We start from the raw sequence: 17569 nt of genomic DNA, 5'->3' as shown, positions 1-17569 counted from the left end.
GTTTAGTCGACTCAGTGGAGTGGGTGTGTGCGACAGGCTGTGAGAGTGTGTATGTGCCCGGGTGAATATGAGGGAATGTAGAGCCACAGCCAACCTCACAGCTAATTAGTTCAACCCTTGACAAAAGGTGGGCCAGCCACTGAAGAGAACCCCCGGGGCGAGCGTAACGGGCCACTATAGACTGTTCCCGGAGGCTGGAGAGGAGACGGGAGATAGAAGATCTCCTCATGTTCAACTTAACTGATGTTTATTCAATTTTCACTTCTCAGGAGCACGTAAGAACTAGAGACGGAAGACCTGTTATTTCGGGACCTGTGGAATTGGTGCAGTTGGAAATTATGTCGGGAGCGGAGTCTGATGATGACAGAACCTTCAAAGACTGTGAGTGGGAGATCTTAAACGTTTTATATTGAAGAAATCTTCTGGTCTTTAATGCTGTTTAATAAGCAATATAAAATAAATTGCATGTCTTAAAATGTTTTAGCATTTGTTTAAAAGTAAGCTCAAGTATAAAGGGTGAAATTAAAAGGTCACATAAACTGCGCTGAAGCACATAGACATGGACTGGGTGGTGCTCACAGCAGCTGACTCTTTAAAAGCAAACAAAAAGCTGGGAGTACTCACGCTGCAAAAACAGCTCATATATGGTCTCTTTACAATAATACATCTTTGGTTCCCTTTTTCAATATTATTACAAACCCCTTTAGAGGGGGTCTATTTTGTATTCCATGCCCAAACATATTAAAACAAGACTGCACAAACAGTGGTGTAACTGTGGGTGTGAAACACTGAAAACACACCACAGCTTGTCCACCTCGCTCTCTTTAGGCACCTGTTTGTTTTCCTAGGAAAAACTTTTCCATGTGCTGATGTTTGGACAGCAATCATGCTGATGTTACAGTGGATTTTGGTATAAGTTTAAAGATGAAGTGAAGATAAACATCAACACTAGAATGTGTATTGAATTTCAATATTGAGAGACTAAAATAAATAAAATAAAGTAAAATAAGTCATGAAAAAAAAAAGAAATCAGTCAATGAAAAAGTGTTGATTGAACAAAAAGTAGTACAAATAGACGCAAATATGTGACTTGGACCACAAAACCAGTCTTAAGTTTTTTTACTGAGATTTATACATAATCTGATAGTAGAATAAATAAGCTTTGCATTGATGTTAATAGGATAGGACAATATTTGGCCGAGATACAACTATTATAACTATACAACTATAAAAAAATTGAAAATATATTTGAGGGTACAAAAATATTGACAAAATCGCCTTTAAAGTTGTCCAAATGAAGTCCTTAGATTTTTTTAAACCATATTACTATTGATAAATACATTTTTTATATATTTATGGTAGGAAATTTACAAAATATCCTCATGGAACATGATTCGAATGATTTTTGGCATTAAAAAAATTGATAATTTTGACCAACACAATGTATTGTTGGCAAATACTACATATATATTCATGCGACTTGTTTCATACGACTTGTTTTGTGGTCCAGGGTCACATATTGCCTTGGAAATTTATGGCCACATTTTGACAACTCTCACCAAATAAAAAACCTGGCAGAATTTGTTAAGCATTTTTGCGGTTTCTCGCATAAAAATAAAAGGACATTAATATATTTAGACATGAACAAGCCTTGTAATAAACTCAGTACATTCTGTAATGTCTTAAAGCTGCAATCTGTAGCTTTTTAAAGCCGCTCTATGCATTTCTGCGTTTTTGTCAAACAGCGACTCCTAGAGTCGCTGGAGAATACTTGCAACTGTCGTAATTTCCCACTCTAGTACTCCAAAGATAATGACCAGGTAATGTTTCTCAATTTCATACAAATATTAGGCTACTGCATAGTCTACTAAACTACAGATGATGGTAATAGGATAAGAAGAAGTTTATTCCAAGTGTAGAGTGCATATATTAATAAAGTACTGCGTTTGCTAGCTTATAACGTTTTTACATGATTGCAGCTATAAATCACAAGTAAACATTACAAAATGCCATGACAAAGTTCATTGTGTACGTTGCATTATTTCATAACATTGTTCGCTATAATGTCACTATACATGATTATTGCTATTTATCATAATAGTTTGCAAATTGTGCATGTTTACACTATTTACAACCTCTAGGCTTATTTATGTCCTGATAATTATGTGAGATATTGACAACTGTTGTCATGATAATCGCATGACATACTACAAGCAAGCACAACAACATAGACCGCAAACAAGTTTACAAATGAGAGATTTACTTACTAACGTTAGTCCATCAACAAGATCGCCAGATCAGCATCCCTCCAGTGCTGTCTTTTAGCTCACGCCAACGAGTAAAAACCTGACCGAGTGGGACTCTTGTCCGGGGTCAGATTCTCTTTTCCTACTCACTTCCGAATGCGCTTTCTTAACTTAACCTTTAGCCTCACGTCTCAAATTCGCGCGTGCAGTTGTTGTTATAGGCTTGGTCGACTTAGTGCAGCGCTGCGGGGGCCGACAGCCGGATGACGTGAAATTGCCGTCTCGGATCAATATCGCGGTACTTTGACGTCATCCGGCGATCGGTTCTTGCAGCGCCACACGAAGTCGAGCAAGCCTAACGTGTGTGACGTCGTTGCCGTAAAGCAAGTCGTGATTCTCGCGAGATTTGTCAGGGGCGGTTCTCTCAAGCTTGCATTGCTGGTTTTGGTAGCGGCGTCCTCCCCGAGCTTCAACAGGAGGATGATTCGCTTTACTATGACTTTGTTTACCACCGAAATAACTTTGAAGCTGTTATATTAAGGTAAAATAACTGCATAGTGTGTCTTTAAGTTAAAACCAATCAAAATCAAGTGATGAGTAAATACATCAAATCTCAGTTCAAAACTGTCTCCTTACCTTACTTGATTCGCATTGGTATAGCTAATTATAATTATTTATAATTTGTTTTGTTCGGTTGGATTTCAAAGGAAATATATAACTTTAAACTTTTTAAACTTACTATGGGATTATTATGGCACATCCATAAACAGAAAGAAGGGGTGAATGCAATTTTTATGAAAGTTTATTAGGCCACATGAAATTATGTAATGCAATTAAAATAATGATTTACACGGATAAATTGTTTATAATGAACACTGCAATATTCCATAAAAAATAAGAATTGTCAGTTTTGATTTCAAATTACTCCATAAATAAACTGGAGTTTTCAACATAATCTCACGAAAAGTCGTGTTATAGACTCGCAAAATTTTGTCCCTGGCACGAACACTGAAAAAAATTATTCATTCAATGTACTAATTTTTTTAAGGTAAATGGTTCCAATCAATTTATTTAAGCTACATTTAAACAAAAGTTCTTTTTTTGTTTAAATGTAGCTTAAATAAATTGATTGCGACCACTTACCTTAAAAAATTTAAGTAAATTGAATGAATCAGTGAAATTCAATGTCTTTTTTGCGTGCGTGGCACGACTTTCGTTTTCGTGTTATTTTATCTATTGTTTTTCCCCCCTATTTTTAAATCAAATTGTCGCTTGGGGTTAGGATGTACTTTTATGTATTGGTTTCTACATGTTTTATTTTTGCCTGGAGTTGGGGTTTGGGTTAGGATGGCTAAAAATGATTCAGAAAGTGATTCTAACCCCAAGCGACAATGGTATGAAAATAGGAAAAAAAATGAGGAAACAATACATAAAATGAAACAAAAACAAAAGTCGTGCAACGGACACGAAAAACTATTTATAGAAATGTGTGCGAGTGACATGAAAAAAACATTTGTGCTCAAGGCACGAAAAAAGCTGAATTTTGTGCCATGGACACGAATAAATTAATCGAATTTTGCGTGACTATAACACGACTTTCCGTTAGATCAGTCTGGTAATGTTATGTTTCAAACAGAGATGGCGACGGAGAAGCAAACGTTACGAATTGCAGCCATAAAAAGACTCCCTGCTGGCATTTTACTTTACCCGAACACAGAACGTTAACATTCATAATATACAGAGGTTCAATGTTTATCATGTCTAACACTCAAAGTGGTTACAAGAGGTTTTTCCACTGCTGTGTTTATTGAAAACATGCCTGTTCATCAAACAAAACCCAGTTCACAGAGAGTCACATCCAAACTGTTCAGATGAAACTTTACAACAACCTAAATAAAGTTAGTTTTAACAACTACAGTTAAACAGCTGAGAGATGTGAATGTCATTTGGCTGTTTTATTTTTCTTCACTCTACACATCACCAAATGTATTAAACTGTTATTACTTCTCTTTGAGCCGTTAGTGAATGTTGTGGAGCTGCTTCACAAGTTCTGGGAAGATAAACAGGTGAAAAATGTGATGGAGACAGAAAGTTTGGTTGTTTATGAATCCATCCCCTCACCGAGCCCTCCATTCATTTGTTACGTCACTTTACCAGGAGGCAGCTGCTTTGGAAATTTCAAGGTAATAATTTTAATACATCTTGCTTTTACTGTAAATAAAAAAAAATATTACGAGTGACTGGTTTCTTATACTTTCGCAAAAGTTCAAGCCCATTTCCCCTACAAAATTTGTATAGTTTCATTAAACAGCGTCTTATCAGATCTTTTCAGTGTTGTTGTTAAAGAAGAGGCTCTTGCTCTTGTGAATTTTTGTAGGGCCACCAGGTGGTTTTAATTTGCCAAATTACAGCAGCCAACCGCAAATCAGTTCCCTTACATTTAAAGGAATAGTCTACTCATTTTCAACACCAAACCATGTTACCACCCCAACCAAGAATCGTTGATACATCCCTCCATCATCCTAGCGCGTGCACGCAAGCGCTGGAGCGCGCTGCGACGCTTCGATAGCATTTAGCCTAGCCCCATTCATTCAATGGCACCATTCAGAGACAAAGCCAGAAGTGACCAAACACATCAACGTTCTTCCCATTTAAGACGAGCAGCTACACGAGCAAGCTTGGTGGTACAAAATAAAACATAGCACTTTTGTAAGCAGATTTAAAAGAGGAACTATATTTTATGGCTTAATAGCACTTTTGGGAGTACTTCGACTCGCCTGAAAAGTCCGCTCCCCTTCTCCTTCTCATAATGGGAGAGGGAGGGTGTTACTGCGCTGAGTCGAAGTACTCCCAAAAGTGCTATTACGCCATAAAATGTAGCTCCTCTTTTAAATCCGCTTAGAAAAGCGTTACGTTTTATTTTGTACCACCAAACTTGCTCGTATAACTACTCGTCTTAAATAGGAAAAACGTTGATGTGTTTGGTCACTTCTAACTTTATCTTTAAATGGTACCATTGAATGAATGGGGCTAAGCTAAATGCTATCGAAGCGTCGCAGCGTGCTCCAGTGCTTACGTGCAGGCACACAGATGATAGAGGGATGTATCAACAATTCTTAGTTAAGGTAATAACATATTTTAATATTGAAAATGAGTAGACTATTCCTTTAAATGGAGTGAGCATTTGCAAAAAATTTATGAGTTTATTTGTCACCGTGAAGCATGTGACACGAACAGGAACTGAGCCTGTCATTCTGAAAGTTTTCTTTTCTTTGATTGTAGGTTGTAAAAATAAACAATAAAGCATGCGATAGTAATATAATGGCCAGAGAAGAACATGTTGTTAATCTCTTCATCATTAAAATAATGCTATAGTTCTGTTCTGTTAAAATGCATGCAAAATCATGCAATTGACAATAATAATTAGTTTAAACGCTGTTTCTGCAACAAAACTTGCGAACCATTTCTAAAGATTGTATTCTTTAATCAGTGATGATAATAATAATTGTATTGCGCAGTCGTTTTTTTTTTAAGTTTAACAAATCCAGAAATTTACCACAGCGCTATTAACCTCAATCTGCCTCTGATCGCATAATCTGAAACATTACCTTGTCATGGGGTTTGTATGCATTATGTGGCTCAGTTTAGAGGACTTGTTTAATGTATGGCATAATTATTGGAGTGTTTATGTTATCAAGAACAATTCCTAATGCTTATCCAATCAGAGCAGCTCATCATATTTCAAGAGTATTTATCAACATTTCATGATTATAGAAAAAGATAACCTCTCTCTCTCTCTCTCTCTCTCTCTCTCTCTCAGTATTGTTACAGTAAAGCTGAGGCCAGGCGTGATGCAGCTCGTATCGCGTTCATGAACTCAACTTTTAATGAGTTGCCCTGTCGCCGTATCACTCCCGAGTTCATTTCATGCAGTGTAAAGGAGGCCGTCAGTACCACCAGTGTGAGTTATAACACTAATCTGACGATCAACAACGTGTACTAAAGCTATTTAGGATTTGTTTGTAATAGTAACATTTGCAAAAAATATTGTACATTGTAACAAATGTTTGTAATTTTAACAGATAAAGAATGTACAAAATGCTACAGTAAAAACCTTTCAGGTGGTTAACTGTAAAAAACATTTACATGCAGTATACAGTAAAATACTGTAATAGATACAAGACATGACCCAACATTTTACTGTAAGTAAATGTCGGTATAAAACGTCAATTTATGGTGAAAATCTGTATAATATTCAATTAGATGCATGTACTTTAAAGAAGCCATGGCATGGCACAAGACTTTTTTAAGATGTCAAATCAATCTTTACTGTCCCCAGAGCACATATGTGAAGTTTTAGCTCAAAATACTATATCAATTATTTATTATATCATGTTAAAATTGCCACTTTGTAGGTGTGTGCAAAAATGTGCCATTTTGGGTGTGTCCTTTAACATGCAAATGAGCTGATGAAATTCAAACATTGATCACAATGATGGTGGTTTGTTGCAATTAAAACTCAATTGTGGACTAAATGGCAGTGCTGTGGTTGGATAGTGCAGATTAAGGGGTGGTATTATTATAATAAGAGCTCCTTATGACATCATAAGGAGAGCCACATTTTCACAACCTATTTTTTCATGTGCTTGTAGAGAATGGTTTACCAAAACTACTGGGTTGATCTTTTTCACATTTTCTAGGTTGATAGAAGCACTGGGTACCCAATCATAACACTTAAACATGGAAATAGTCGGATTTTCATGCCATAGCCCCTTTAAAGAGCACCTATTGTCTAATTCACGTTTTTACATTTCATTTGGTGTGTGAGTGTGTATTCGTACATATTAACGATATGCAAAAGGTACAAACCCCAAAGTAAATGATGACGCAAGTTATCGTCTCCAACGCAAATCTCTTTTCTTGGTCTACAACAAACACACGGATTGTAGGCAACAGTTCCTGGGATTGGTGACGTAGACAAGACCGACATTATCATAATTCCTCCCGCTAGAGGTCTACACAGTCTATATTTTAAATGATCAGCCGGGTCCGGGTCGGGTCTCAATCTATAACTTCGGGTCCCGGGTTTAAATAAATTTAAATAAGTTTATTTAAATACATTTAAATAAAATATTTCAAAAACAGCAACAAAAACTTAGATGAACTGTCACATAAATTTTTTCTATGATGCTCAAACTGCGTTTAGATTTGGTTGCTCCAACCAGGCAGCTAACGCGCATGCGCTCTTGTAATGTTTCTCTGACTACCAGTCAGGAGCTTCTGCAGTGAGACGCAATGACTTTACCTTTGACAATTGGCTTTTTTATTTAGAAGGCGGGACCTATTCCGCCGTACCGCGCATTTTGAACTGACTTCTCTAATTTTTATAATAATTATAAAAGTTTTCACGACCCTGCACAGATATGATAGCAAAGAAGTAAAGCTAACGAAAGCAACCATGGGACTGAACGAGCAATCGTTACTATAATCCAAATGGGCAAACATTATTAAGCAAGTTGACCCGACACACAACAAATGTAAAACTGCGTTATTAATCACCATGACTGTAAAGTGGACTTTTAAAGCTGGAATAAGCATTAAACATTTCAATCGTCAAGAGAGGAATAACATGTATGGAACTTTCTTGGAAATCGCTACTTGTTTATTGACTTATTAATAACATTTAGATATAGAATATTTGCCGGTCGGGTCTGTGTCTTCCCGGAGGGGTTCGGGTCCAGATTTTAAATAATAGACGGGTCCGCGTCGGATCCGCATCCAGCTTTTAAATAATAGACGGGTCCGGGTCTGTTCCGGGTCCAGCTTTCAAAACAACAGATGGGTCCGGGTCGGTTCAGTGTAGCACATTAACGGGTCTGATCGGGTTCGGGTAGGAATTTTTGGACCTGTGTAGACCTCTACCTCCCGCTTCGGACTCACAGCCTGTAGGTTAACTCCTGCTTGCTGACCGAATCTTTCAAACATGGTAAGGAGCGTCACATTTCCGGCTGACGTCAGAGGTATTCAGGCCAATCACAACATACAGATTAGCTGGCCAAACAAGGAAACACAGAGCTTTTCAAATCCGTACATTTCACGAAAAGAGTGAAATCCGGAGCTACAAAAATTTACGATATGTGGAAAATAATGTGTTTTTTACCATAAACCACGCGAATACATTGTATTATATCAAATACACAAAATAATGTTGTTTTTAGCAATGAAATAGGTGCTCTTTAACTGTAAAATACTGTTAATTTTTAATGCTAATGCTGTTGGTTTTTCAAGTCACCTTAAAATTTATGGTGAAAATGGTAAAAGAACAACAACCATGGACATTAAAGAGTTCAGATGCAAAACCCGCTAAGTGTACTTAATTAGCATTTTTTTATACGACTCTTAAAGGAATAGTCTACTCATTTTCAGTGTTGAACTGTGTTGTTGCCTTGGCTGGGAATTGTTGATGCATCCCTCTGTCGTCTGTGTGCGTGCACGTGGGCGCTGGAGCGCGCTGCGACACTTCAATAGCATTTAGCTTAGCCCCATTCATTCAATGGTATCAAACAGAGATAAAGTTAGAAGTGACCAAACACATCAACGTTTTTCCTGTTTGGGACGAGTGGTTGTACGAGCAGGTTTGGTGGTACAAAATAAAACGTAGCGCTTTTCTAAGCGGATTTAAAAGAGAAACTATATTGTATGGCGTAATAGCACTTATGGGAGTACTTCGACTCGGCGCAGTAACACCCTCCCTCTCCCATTATGAGAGGGAGAAGGGGAGCGGACTTTTCAGGCGAGTCGAAGTACTCCCAAAAGTGCTATTACGCCATAAAATATAGTTCCTCTTTAAATCCGCTTAGAAAAGCGCTACGTTTTATTTTGTACCACCAAACTTTCTCGTATAACTACTCGTCTTAAATAGGAAAAACGTTGATGTGTTTGGTCACTTCTAACTTTATCTCTGTTTGATACCATTGAATGAATGGGGCTAAGCTAAATGCTATCGAAGCGTCGCAGTGCGCTCCAGCGCTTACGTGCATGCACACAGATGATAGAGGGATGTATCAACTCTTCTTAGTTAAGGTAATAACATAGTTTAATATTGAAAATGAGTAGACTATTCCTTTAATGGATTCATGCATCTGAACTCTTTATATTTAAACCTCTTCCTTTGTTACCAGTTATGTACATTAGGATCTTTTATGTTACACTTTATGTTGTTTATTTAACGCTTATAGCATTATTTTTGTGTTACATGTCTTACGATGTGTTTTTGTCTTTGTGCATAAAGCTTTGGCTGTGGTCTATAAAAAATAATTATAAAAATCTGGCCTTTTTACCACATGCTACTGAACCCTAATTGTAGATCTAATTGTTTAATTTTACATCACTGTTTGTGCACACAGCTCAATTTACATTCTGTGTGGAAATACTGAAGACCACCCACTGTAGTTATAGATACATGTCAACACATTGACTGCATCCCACATGTTTGACATTGCCCATAAATACAGTAAAGTGCCAAGAATCAATTTCAGTGTTAAATTGGCTTTGTACCAAGTAAAAAGTAATGTCATCCTCCTTCACTCCTGCCTTCCTGCCAAGATTTTCACAGTCTGTGGGAATGTGGGTGTGCATGTGTGGTCTCGTTTCACTCTCATGTCATTTATCCTCCGCTGTCCTGCCGTTTTCTCCTCTAACAATAAAGACAAGATTCTCTGACCGGATAACAAAGCAAAGGGGTGTCTAATGAAACCCAGACCACCCTTTGTATTCGAGTCCGTTCGGCATGAGTAATGACACATCCTCTGTCCCACATTTTGCAGGGTAACATCACAGATGCCTCCGATCCTAGCACCAGTATAGGAGCTTATTGCCTCATGCTGGAGCTGAACACTGGGAGAACCATGCTGGAATTTCAGGTTGGAAACTAGCAATTTTTTTTATATGCTAGTCGACCATAACTGTGTTGTACACCTGCAAAATTAAGTTATTGAAACTGGTTGACTTAAGAAATCTTGGTGGGCACACCAACACGCCGGCATCCCATGCTGAGGAACAGCTGTCTAAACTTTGTTGCTGCTATGCAGGTTTTTTCAGCTGGGAAAGTGTTTGTGGCATTTAAATGTAAAATGTAATAGACAGAAGTGCATGTGTCCAGAAAGACACGCTATTCACGATGAGGCTGTTTCTCACACCATCGGCACAGCAGAAAGAAGAAACAGTGAAGCAACAATACATCTGTTTAAAAAGTACAATGTGTTAAACATGACCAAAGCGGAAAATTTCCAAAATGACCAGCATGCGCTGATGTCACAATGAATTTGCGTACACATCTACACAAACGGCTTGGCTATAAAAAAATTAAAAGACTGAAGTGTAACCATCATCCCTATTTCTTTTGGTCAAGGAAATAATGACAGTTTTTCAACTTCTGCACTGGAACGGGTCTCTGAAGGCTTTTCGGGAGATGAGATGTAGTCGTCAGGTATACAAGAATAACTAGACATGTTTACATTAATTTAGCAGAATGTTGTTTTGTCTGTCTAGAAATATGAATACTGTAAAATTTATTTTTTTATAGGAAGTGATCCTCTATTATTCACAGCAGCGTTTGAATGAGCGCACACGTAGTCACATGGCTCTGGACTGGCTGCAGAAAGAGCGTCAGTCCCCCGGTCTGCTCTCACAGGAGCTCCAGGTGGCCGTGAAGGAGCTCGGAGAGGCCCGACGGGCTGGCAGGGAGCTCCGCTTTTATAAAGAGAAGAAGGAGATCCTGAGTCTGGCTCTGAGTCATGCTAACGCTGAGGATCTAGAGGGGTACCAAAGCGAGGAGATGTGTTGGAGAGAAGGGACTGAGTTTGAGTATATGGAGAAGAGTATGGATGGCAAGCAGAGTCAGTTTTACTCTCAGGGGAGTGTGAGCGATGAAGAATCTGTAGAGTGAGCTTATTACGACTTGGATGGCTTATATTCCTTGGATAAAATGTAAATAGTGTACATTTTCATTTTTTCAATTTTTTGTGTTTTAATAAGGAATTCATTAAATACAGTAACATTTTAACCGTTTGCAGTCCTAATTAAATTATATAAATTCTAATGGTTTCGATACACTCTAATATACACTCACCTAAAGGATTATTAGGAACACCCGTTAAATCTCTCATTTATGCAATTATTTAATCAACCAATCACATGGCAGCTGCTTCAGTGCATTAAGGGGTGTGGTCCTGGTTAAAACAATCTCCAAACTGAATGTCAGAATGGGAAAGAAATGTGATTTAAGCAATTTTGAGCGTGGCATGGTTGTTGGTGCCAGACGGGTCGGTCTGAGTATTTCACAATGTGCTCAGTTACTGGGATTTTCACGCACAACCATTTCTAGGGTTTACAAAGTATGGTGTGAAAAGGGAAAAACATCCAGTATGCGGCAGTCCTGTGGGCAAAAATGCCTTGTTGATGCTAGAGGTCAGAGGAGAATGTGCCGACTGATTCAAGCTGATAGAAGAGCAACTTTGACTGAAATAAACACTCGTTACAACCGAGATATGCAGCAAAGCATTTGTGAAGCCACAACACGCACAACCTTGAGGCGGATGGGCTACAACAGCAGGGTACCACTCATCTCCACTACAAATAGGACAAAGAGGCTACAATTTGCACAAGCTCACCAAAATTGGACAGTTGAAGACTGAAAAAATGTTGCCTGGTCTGATGAGTCTCGATTTCTGTTGAGACATTCAGATGGTAGAGTCAGAATTTGGCGTAAACAGAATGAGATCATGGATCCATCATGCCTTGTTACCACTGTGCCGGCTGGTGGTGTAATGATATAGGGGATGTTTTCTTGGTACACTTTCGGCCCCTTAGTGCCAATTGGGCATCCTTTAAATGCCACGGCCTACCTGAGCATTGTTTCTGACCATGTCCATCCCTTTATGACCACCATGTACCCATCCTCTGATGGCTACTTCCAGCAGGATAATGCACCATGTCACAAAGCTTGAATAATTTCAAATGGGTTTCTTGAACATGACAATGAGTTCACTGTACTAAAATGGCCCCCACAGTCACCAGATCTCAACCCAATAGAGCATCTTTGGGATGTGGTGGAATGAAAGCTTCGTGCCCTGGATGTGCATCACACAAATCTCAATCAACAGCAAGATGCTATCCTATCAATATGGACCAACATTTCTAAAGAATGCTTTCAGCACCTTGTTGAATCAATGCCACGTAGAATTAAGGCAGTTCTGAAGGCGAAAGGGGGTCAAACACAGTATTAGTATGGTATTCCTAATTATCCTTTAGGTGAGTGTATGCTGGGTTAAGTTAAACTTAGCGTTGGGTCAAAAATGGACAAACCCAATCTGATGGGTTGTAATTTAATGTATGCTGGGTTGTTTCAACCCAAAATGCAGCTTGTTCAAACCCATTGTTGGATTAAGTATAAACATTTTCTGAGTTAAAGGCGGGGTGCATGATCTCTAAAAGCCAATGTTGACATTTGAAATCACCTAAACAAACACGCCTCATTCTTTTTTGACCCAATACTGGATTGTATGGTAATTAAAATAACCAAGTAAAATAACCCAGCATTTTTCAGAGTGTACCTTTATGAATCATCAGCCGTCAAATTCTTTTATATATTATGGCCATGCATTTGTGCATTACAAGGTATATATATGTTTTTAGAAGCATGTGTACTCCCTGGGTTTGAACCCATAAACCTTTGTGGTGCTAATGCAATGCTTTACCACTGAGCTACTGTATACAATATTTAATGGTCTAGATAAAATGCCTTCAACAGTACCCAAATGCATTATCAGTCAAGACCCATGAAGACCATTATAGTTTCAGCTAAAACCAATAATAAATTCAATAGACCTTTGTGTTTCAATTGTTTTTTTAGCATTGCAGTTTATAAGAAGATATGTTTGCTTCTCAAAAATGTATTTTTAACACAAAAAATGGTCAAACTATGTGTACATTTTCAAAGGGTAAAGGTACCTTGTGTGCATAAAGCAAACAATACTGTAATAATTTAATCCTCTTTTAGCCAATATTAGGTTCACAAATGAAACTTTACATATCTGCTAGACAAGCCGATTTAACATACTGTAGGCCAGTGGTCTCAAACACCCAGCCCGCGGCCCATTTGTGGCCCTCCCTCCCCTTCTCCCCACAGCGCCTGCTGTCAAAAATATAGCATGATCCGGCCTGCAGAAAATGTTCTTACTTTTATATTCATTGATTATTGATGTAAACGTTTAGGGGGCCGTTCACATGTCTAAAGCGCATGTTAAACGTAAGTCAAGGCGCTTCTTTGTTCTTTCGAAAGTGCTTGAGAGGTTGCGCGTCTTCCGTCGCTACGCAACCATGAGCGGGTTTGTTAGTTCAAGGCACAGCTTTTATTGCCGACACCTCATAAGGAGTGCGAGATGTAATCCAACACATATTAAACTACGGATAAGGAAAAAGCCATCAGGTGCCCAGGTTATGAAAAGAGAAATGTGCAACAGATAAAAGTAGCCTACAGTATATATGAAGAGTTTGGTTCCAAAACGCAATAAACGCCATTTTTGAAAAAAATGAGTTACTGCCAAAATCAGCATTATATCAGGTCAGTAGTTAAAAGTAAATTCTTAATTTTACGCAAAATCCAATATCCGCCGTGTTATTCTGTCATCTTTTCTCCCTTTTTTCCCAAAATGCGACAAACGCCACTCCCACTTTTTTACAGAACGCAATAACTCCATTTCTGATATTACAGCCCACCGTTCACGCAATGTAAACAAACAATGGCGGACGCGCGTAGTACACGGAGTCCTAGTTTTCCTCATCTACTTTGTACTACGTTATCAACAAACAAAACAAAATAATACTTTAATTGCATCGCTAAACCTGTGATGGTTTTCTGTGATGGGAAAGAAACGTAAGCCATCAGCATCTAACAATTTCCCTGAGAGGCACTCGGGAGACGGGTGCTTGTTCTCCCGACAGCATCAAGCTTCTCATGCTAACACATTGACCCCAGATGATCTTATGAAAAACTGTACATAATTTTACTCAAAGTCAACGAAAATCGAGCAGGACCAAAAACATTTTACAGTCGATCGCTGTGAAAGACGTTAAGCGAAGACGTCAAGTAACCGCAATGACAGGGTTCTTAATATGACAAAGTGTTTTGATTAATAACATTAATGTTTATATTTTTAATTAGTGTGTACATCTAGTCAACTAAATGAATATAACATGGCAAAGATGAATGCACATTTATATAGGCTATTGATTCAATAGATTTATAGCATTTTGAATAAAAACTTGTCATGGATTTATTGCATTTTGTGGAAAAAATAATCAGTTTTTATAATAAATCTTTGAAAATCAACTTATGGATTTGAATTTTTTATGTTTTTATAACCTAAAGATGCTATGTGAAAGTTTGTAACAGAAAATAGTTGTTTTCATCTTGTCACTTTCTTGGTATAGAAAACACGTTTTTACCAAAATTTGTCAAAATGGATTTATTGCGTTTTGGAACCAAACTCTTCATATACAGCTCACACACCTCAATAAGAGTGTATAATGAAGTATTCCTAATATATCATTATATTGCTTGCTATGCAGTTACTCATAGAGCAGTGGTTCCTAACCTTTATCACTTTAAGGCCCCCTAGTTGCCCAAAACAATATTTGATGGCCCCCCACTCATTCATTTTTTCCAAGTAAAATAAACTAGAGCTTGGAATGACTAGATATATGTATCTTTGCTACTAAAATAGCAACATATTTTGTTTTAGCTAATTTTAATGCTTGTTTTGTCCAATTTTTAATCATTTTAGGTCATCTTGAAGGCCCCCTTGGAAATCTGCTAAGGCCCCCTATGGCCCCTTGGTTGGGAAACACTGACATATAGCAGTAATATACATTTTTACAGAGATGAAACATAATCAAGTCCAAAATAAATCAAAACAGAAACGAATTTTTTGTGTGCCAAAAATGTAAGGCATTTTAGTCCATAAATCTATTCAGGAATTGAATTTGTTAGTTCAGTGCAAGGTTTTAATAGAAAAAGATAAGGTTAAGAAAAGATTTATAAAATTATGTATAAAATTAAAAGCACTGTTTATATTTTTTAAGGATTATTATATGTTTAATAATAGAATTTAAATGCAAAGCATATACAGAAATAGTTTGTTTTTTAATGTTATAATGGCGGCCCTCCGACAAGATGTCCATCTCAGAAAATACCCCCAAGCCAGTTTGAGACTCCTGCTGTAGACTGTACTGGATCATTTTGTTATATCACTAATATTTCACTAGAGGTCGCTATTTCTGTACTTTTGTTATGTCTGTTCTAATTGAAAAAGACAAAGCGTTAACAGCTCTGTCATTATTCATTACGCGCCCTCGACTGTAACCGTGATTAGGTCATATTTTAGTTCAAACAAATGCGCGCGGCTAATCGGTTCCTATTGAAAATGTGCTTCGTGAAAATTATGGCTTTGTAAAAGCAATTACGGAGTCTTTTTTCAATGTGTTCAGTTAATTGGTACATGGAAGCTGTGACTGACGCCCAAATGGCTTCTTGGGATGGAGAAAATGTGTGGCACAATTTTCCTTGTTTTCTTTTTTAAAGATTGAACGTTATTTTAATTTTTAGATACTGTTATACTTAAAAATCATATTTTAACATAATCACCTAACGTAATGAGGTTTTTCCTCTCATTTGCATTTGTTGGCTATAACAGCCTCCGATCTCAACAAGGGTCATTAGTGTGAAACCTCCACCTCTTTCTTTTCGAGCAAATGCGCGGAAGTAGGCCATAATACATCTTGTTTTTCTCAACTTTATTTTTTTCCATCATAACGGTTGCTAGGAGACTATTGAACCTAAACCAAGATATCTTGAGCTCCAGCAATGATGGGTTTGCGTCCTCATAATGCGCTCTTACTGGGATTTGATAATGTTATATAAGATGCTAATTTGCCCCCTTTCTAATCTTCCTCTATACTTAAACCGGGCTTTGTTTTAATTTCCCTTTGCGGCTCAGAAAGAAGATATCCCTTTAGTGTCAAATGAGGTACACATTAGATGTCTGATCCATACTGAAGTCATCTACTCATCTGCAGATCCTACACAGTCTCAGTCTGCGAAGGCCTTGTTGTTACATGTCGTGAATCATTTTCATAATGCATGATTTTACATAAATTATCAAATTACACAACAACGTGTCTGCAATTCACAGTTTTCACACATTCTGCTCATGCCAATTTGCAGTTTTTCACTCTTTGAGGTAGGATTTAGCTAGTCGACCTACAGAAATGGAAACGAGTGAAATGATGACGTTTAAGAAAGTATGTGGTACTCTTGGGAGTCTGAGCAATTTTTCTCATTCTGTGATTGTGGCGGACCTAAAGGACCCGAGCCACTGGTGTAGCCGCCTTTCTTTAATTTCCTGGGGAAAAACATCTCACTTTGAAATCGAAAAGTATGACATAGCCTTTCTTTTCCTTTTCAGGACGATGAGATGTAAATTACATCATTCCGCTCTTACGGCTGATAGGAAACAGCCAGACAGCGAGATCGAGCGCATTAGAGTTATTTTACACAATGGCTATTTGGAGCCGACCAACGGGGGCAGAAATCATATTTCCTGTTTTAATATTGAATTAATAACTTGATGGCACACAAATTCAATTCAGTTTGAACGTCGGCATTTTAAAAGTGTGTTTCTCCGGTCTACCTTTAATCATTTTAACATAACATTGTAGAAAATTGAAATAAAACTTATTGATATTGTGAGCTTAAGAAATTAATAGCTTGAGTGGTGCAATTTTGTTAATATTGCAGTGATATGAGAGATGTTTCTTTGTAAATTTCACAAATGTACTCATAAAGCGAAAGCCACCCACTGTAAGTACTGTATAGAGAGATGTCAACACATTGACTGCATCCTACATGTTTGACATTGCCCATAAATACAGTAAAGAGCCAAGAATCAATTTTAATGTTAAATTGGCTCTGTACCAAGTAAAAAAGTAGTCACCTTCCTTTATCTTAAAGCTCGCTGCCAGTATTTTCACACTGTCTGTGGGAATGATAAAGGTCATACATATCATAGAAACAAAAGTGTCTATCTTTACATAAGAAAAGATATAGAGTGCCGCAAGGATGATGTATATTTGAAGGCTAACCTGGAAGTTAGCGCAACACTGGTTCTCTCACACACCTTAGTTAACTTCAAATTCAAGGACCTTTTAAGGACTTTCCAGGTCTAATACCCTCAAATTCAAGGACTAAATGTGGGGACACATTT

The 17569-nt window shown here is 37.7% G+C and overlaps 1 protein-coding gene across 1 annotated transcript; it reads left to right on the top strand.

The window, feature by feature from the left end:
- lix1 (limb and CNS expressed 1) lies at positions 1-11310 on the top strand. The gene is made up of 6 exons (XM_055200685.2): positions 1-381; positions 4269-4429; positions 6067-6207; positions 10073-10168; positions 10657-10734; positions 10831-11310. The coding sequence occupies exons 1-6, from the start codon at positions 228-230 to the stop codon at positions 11191-11193; spliced, it is 993 nt and encodes a 330-aa protein (XP_055056660.2). The 5' UTR covers positions 1-227; the 3' UTR covers positions 11194-11310.
- The last annotated feature ends 6259 nt before the right edge of the window (positions 11311-17569 follow it).

The sequence above is a fragment of the Misgurnus anguillicaudatus genome, chromosome 22 (genome assembly GCF_027580225.2).
Source record: "Misgurnus anguillicaudatus chromosome 22, ASM2758022v2, whole genome shotgun sequence".
Taxonomy (NCBI): Eukaryota; Metazoa; Chordata; class Actinopteri; order Cypriniformes; family Cobitidae; genus Misgurnus; species Misgurnus anguillicaudatus.
Note: the sequence above shows the minus strand (reverse complement) of the source record. Positions and strands in the feature narration are given on the sequence as shown.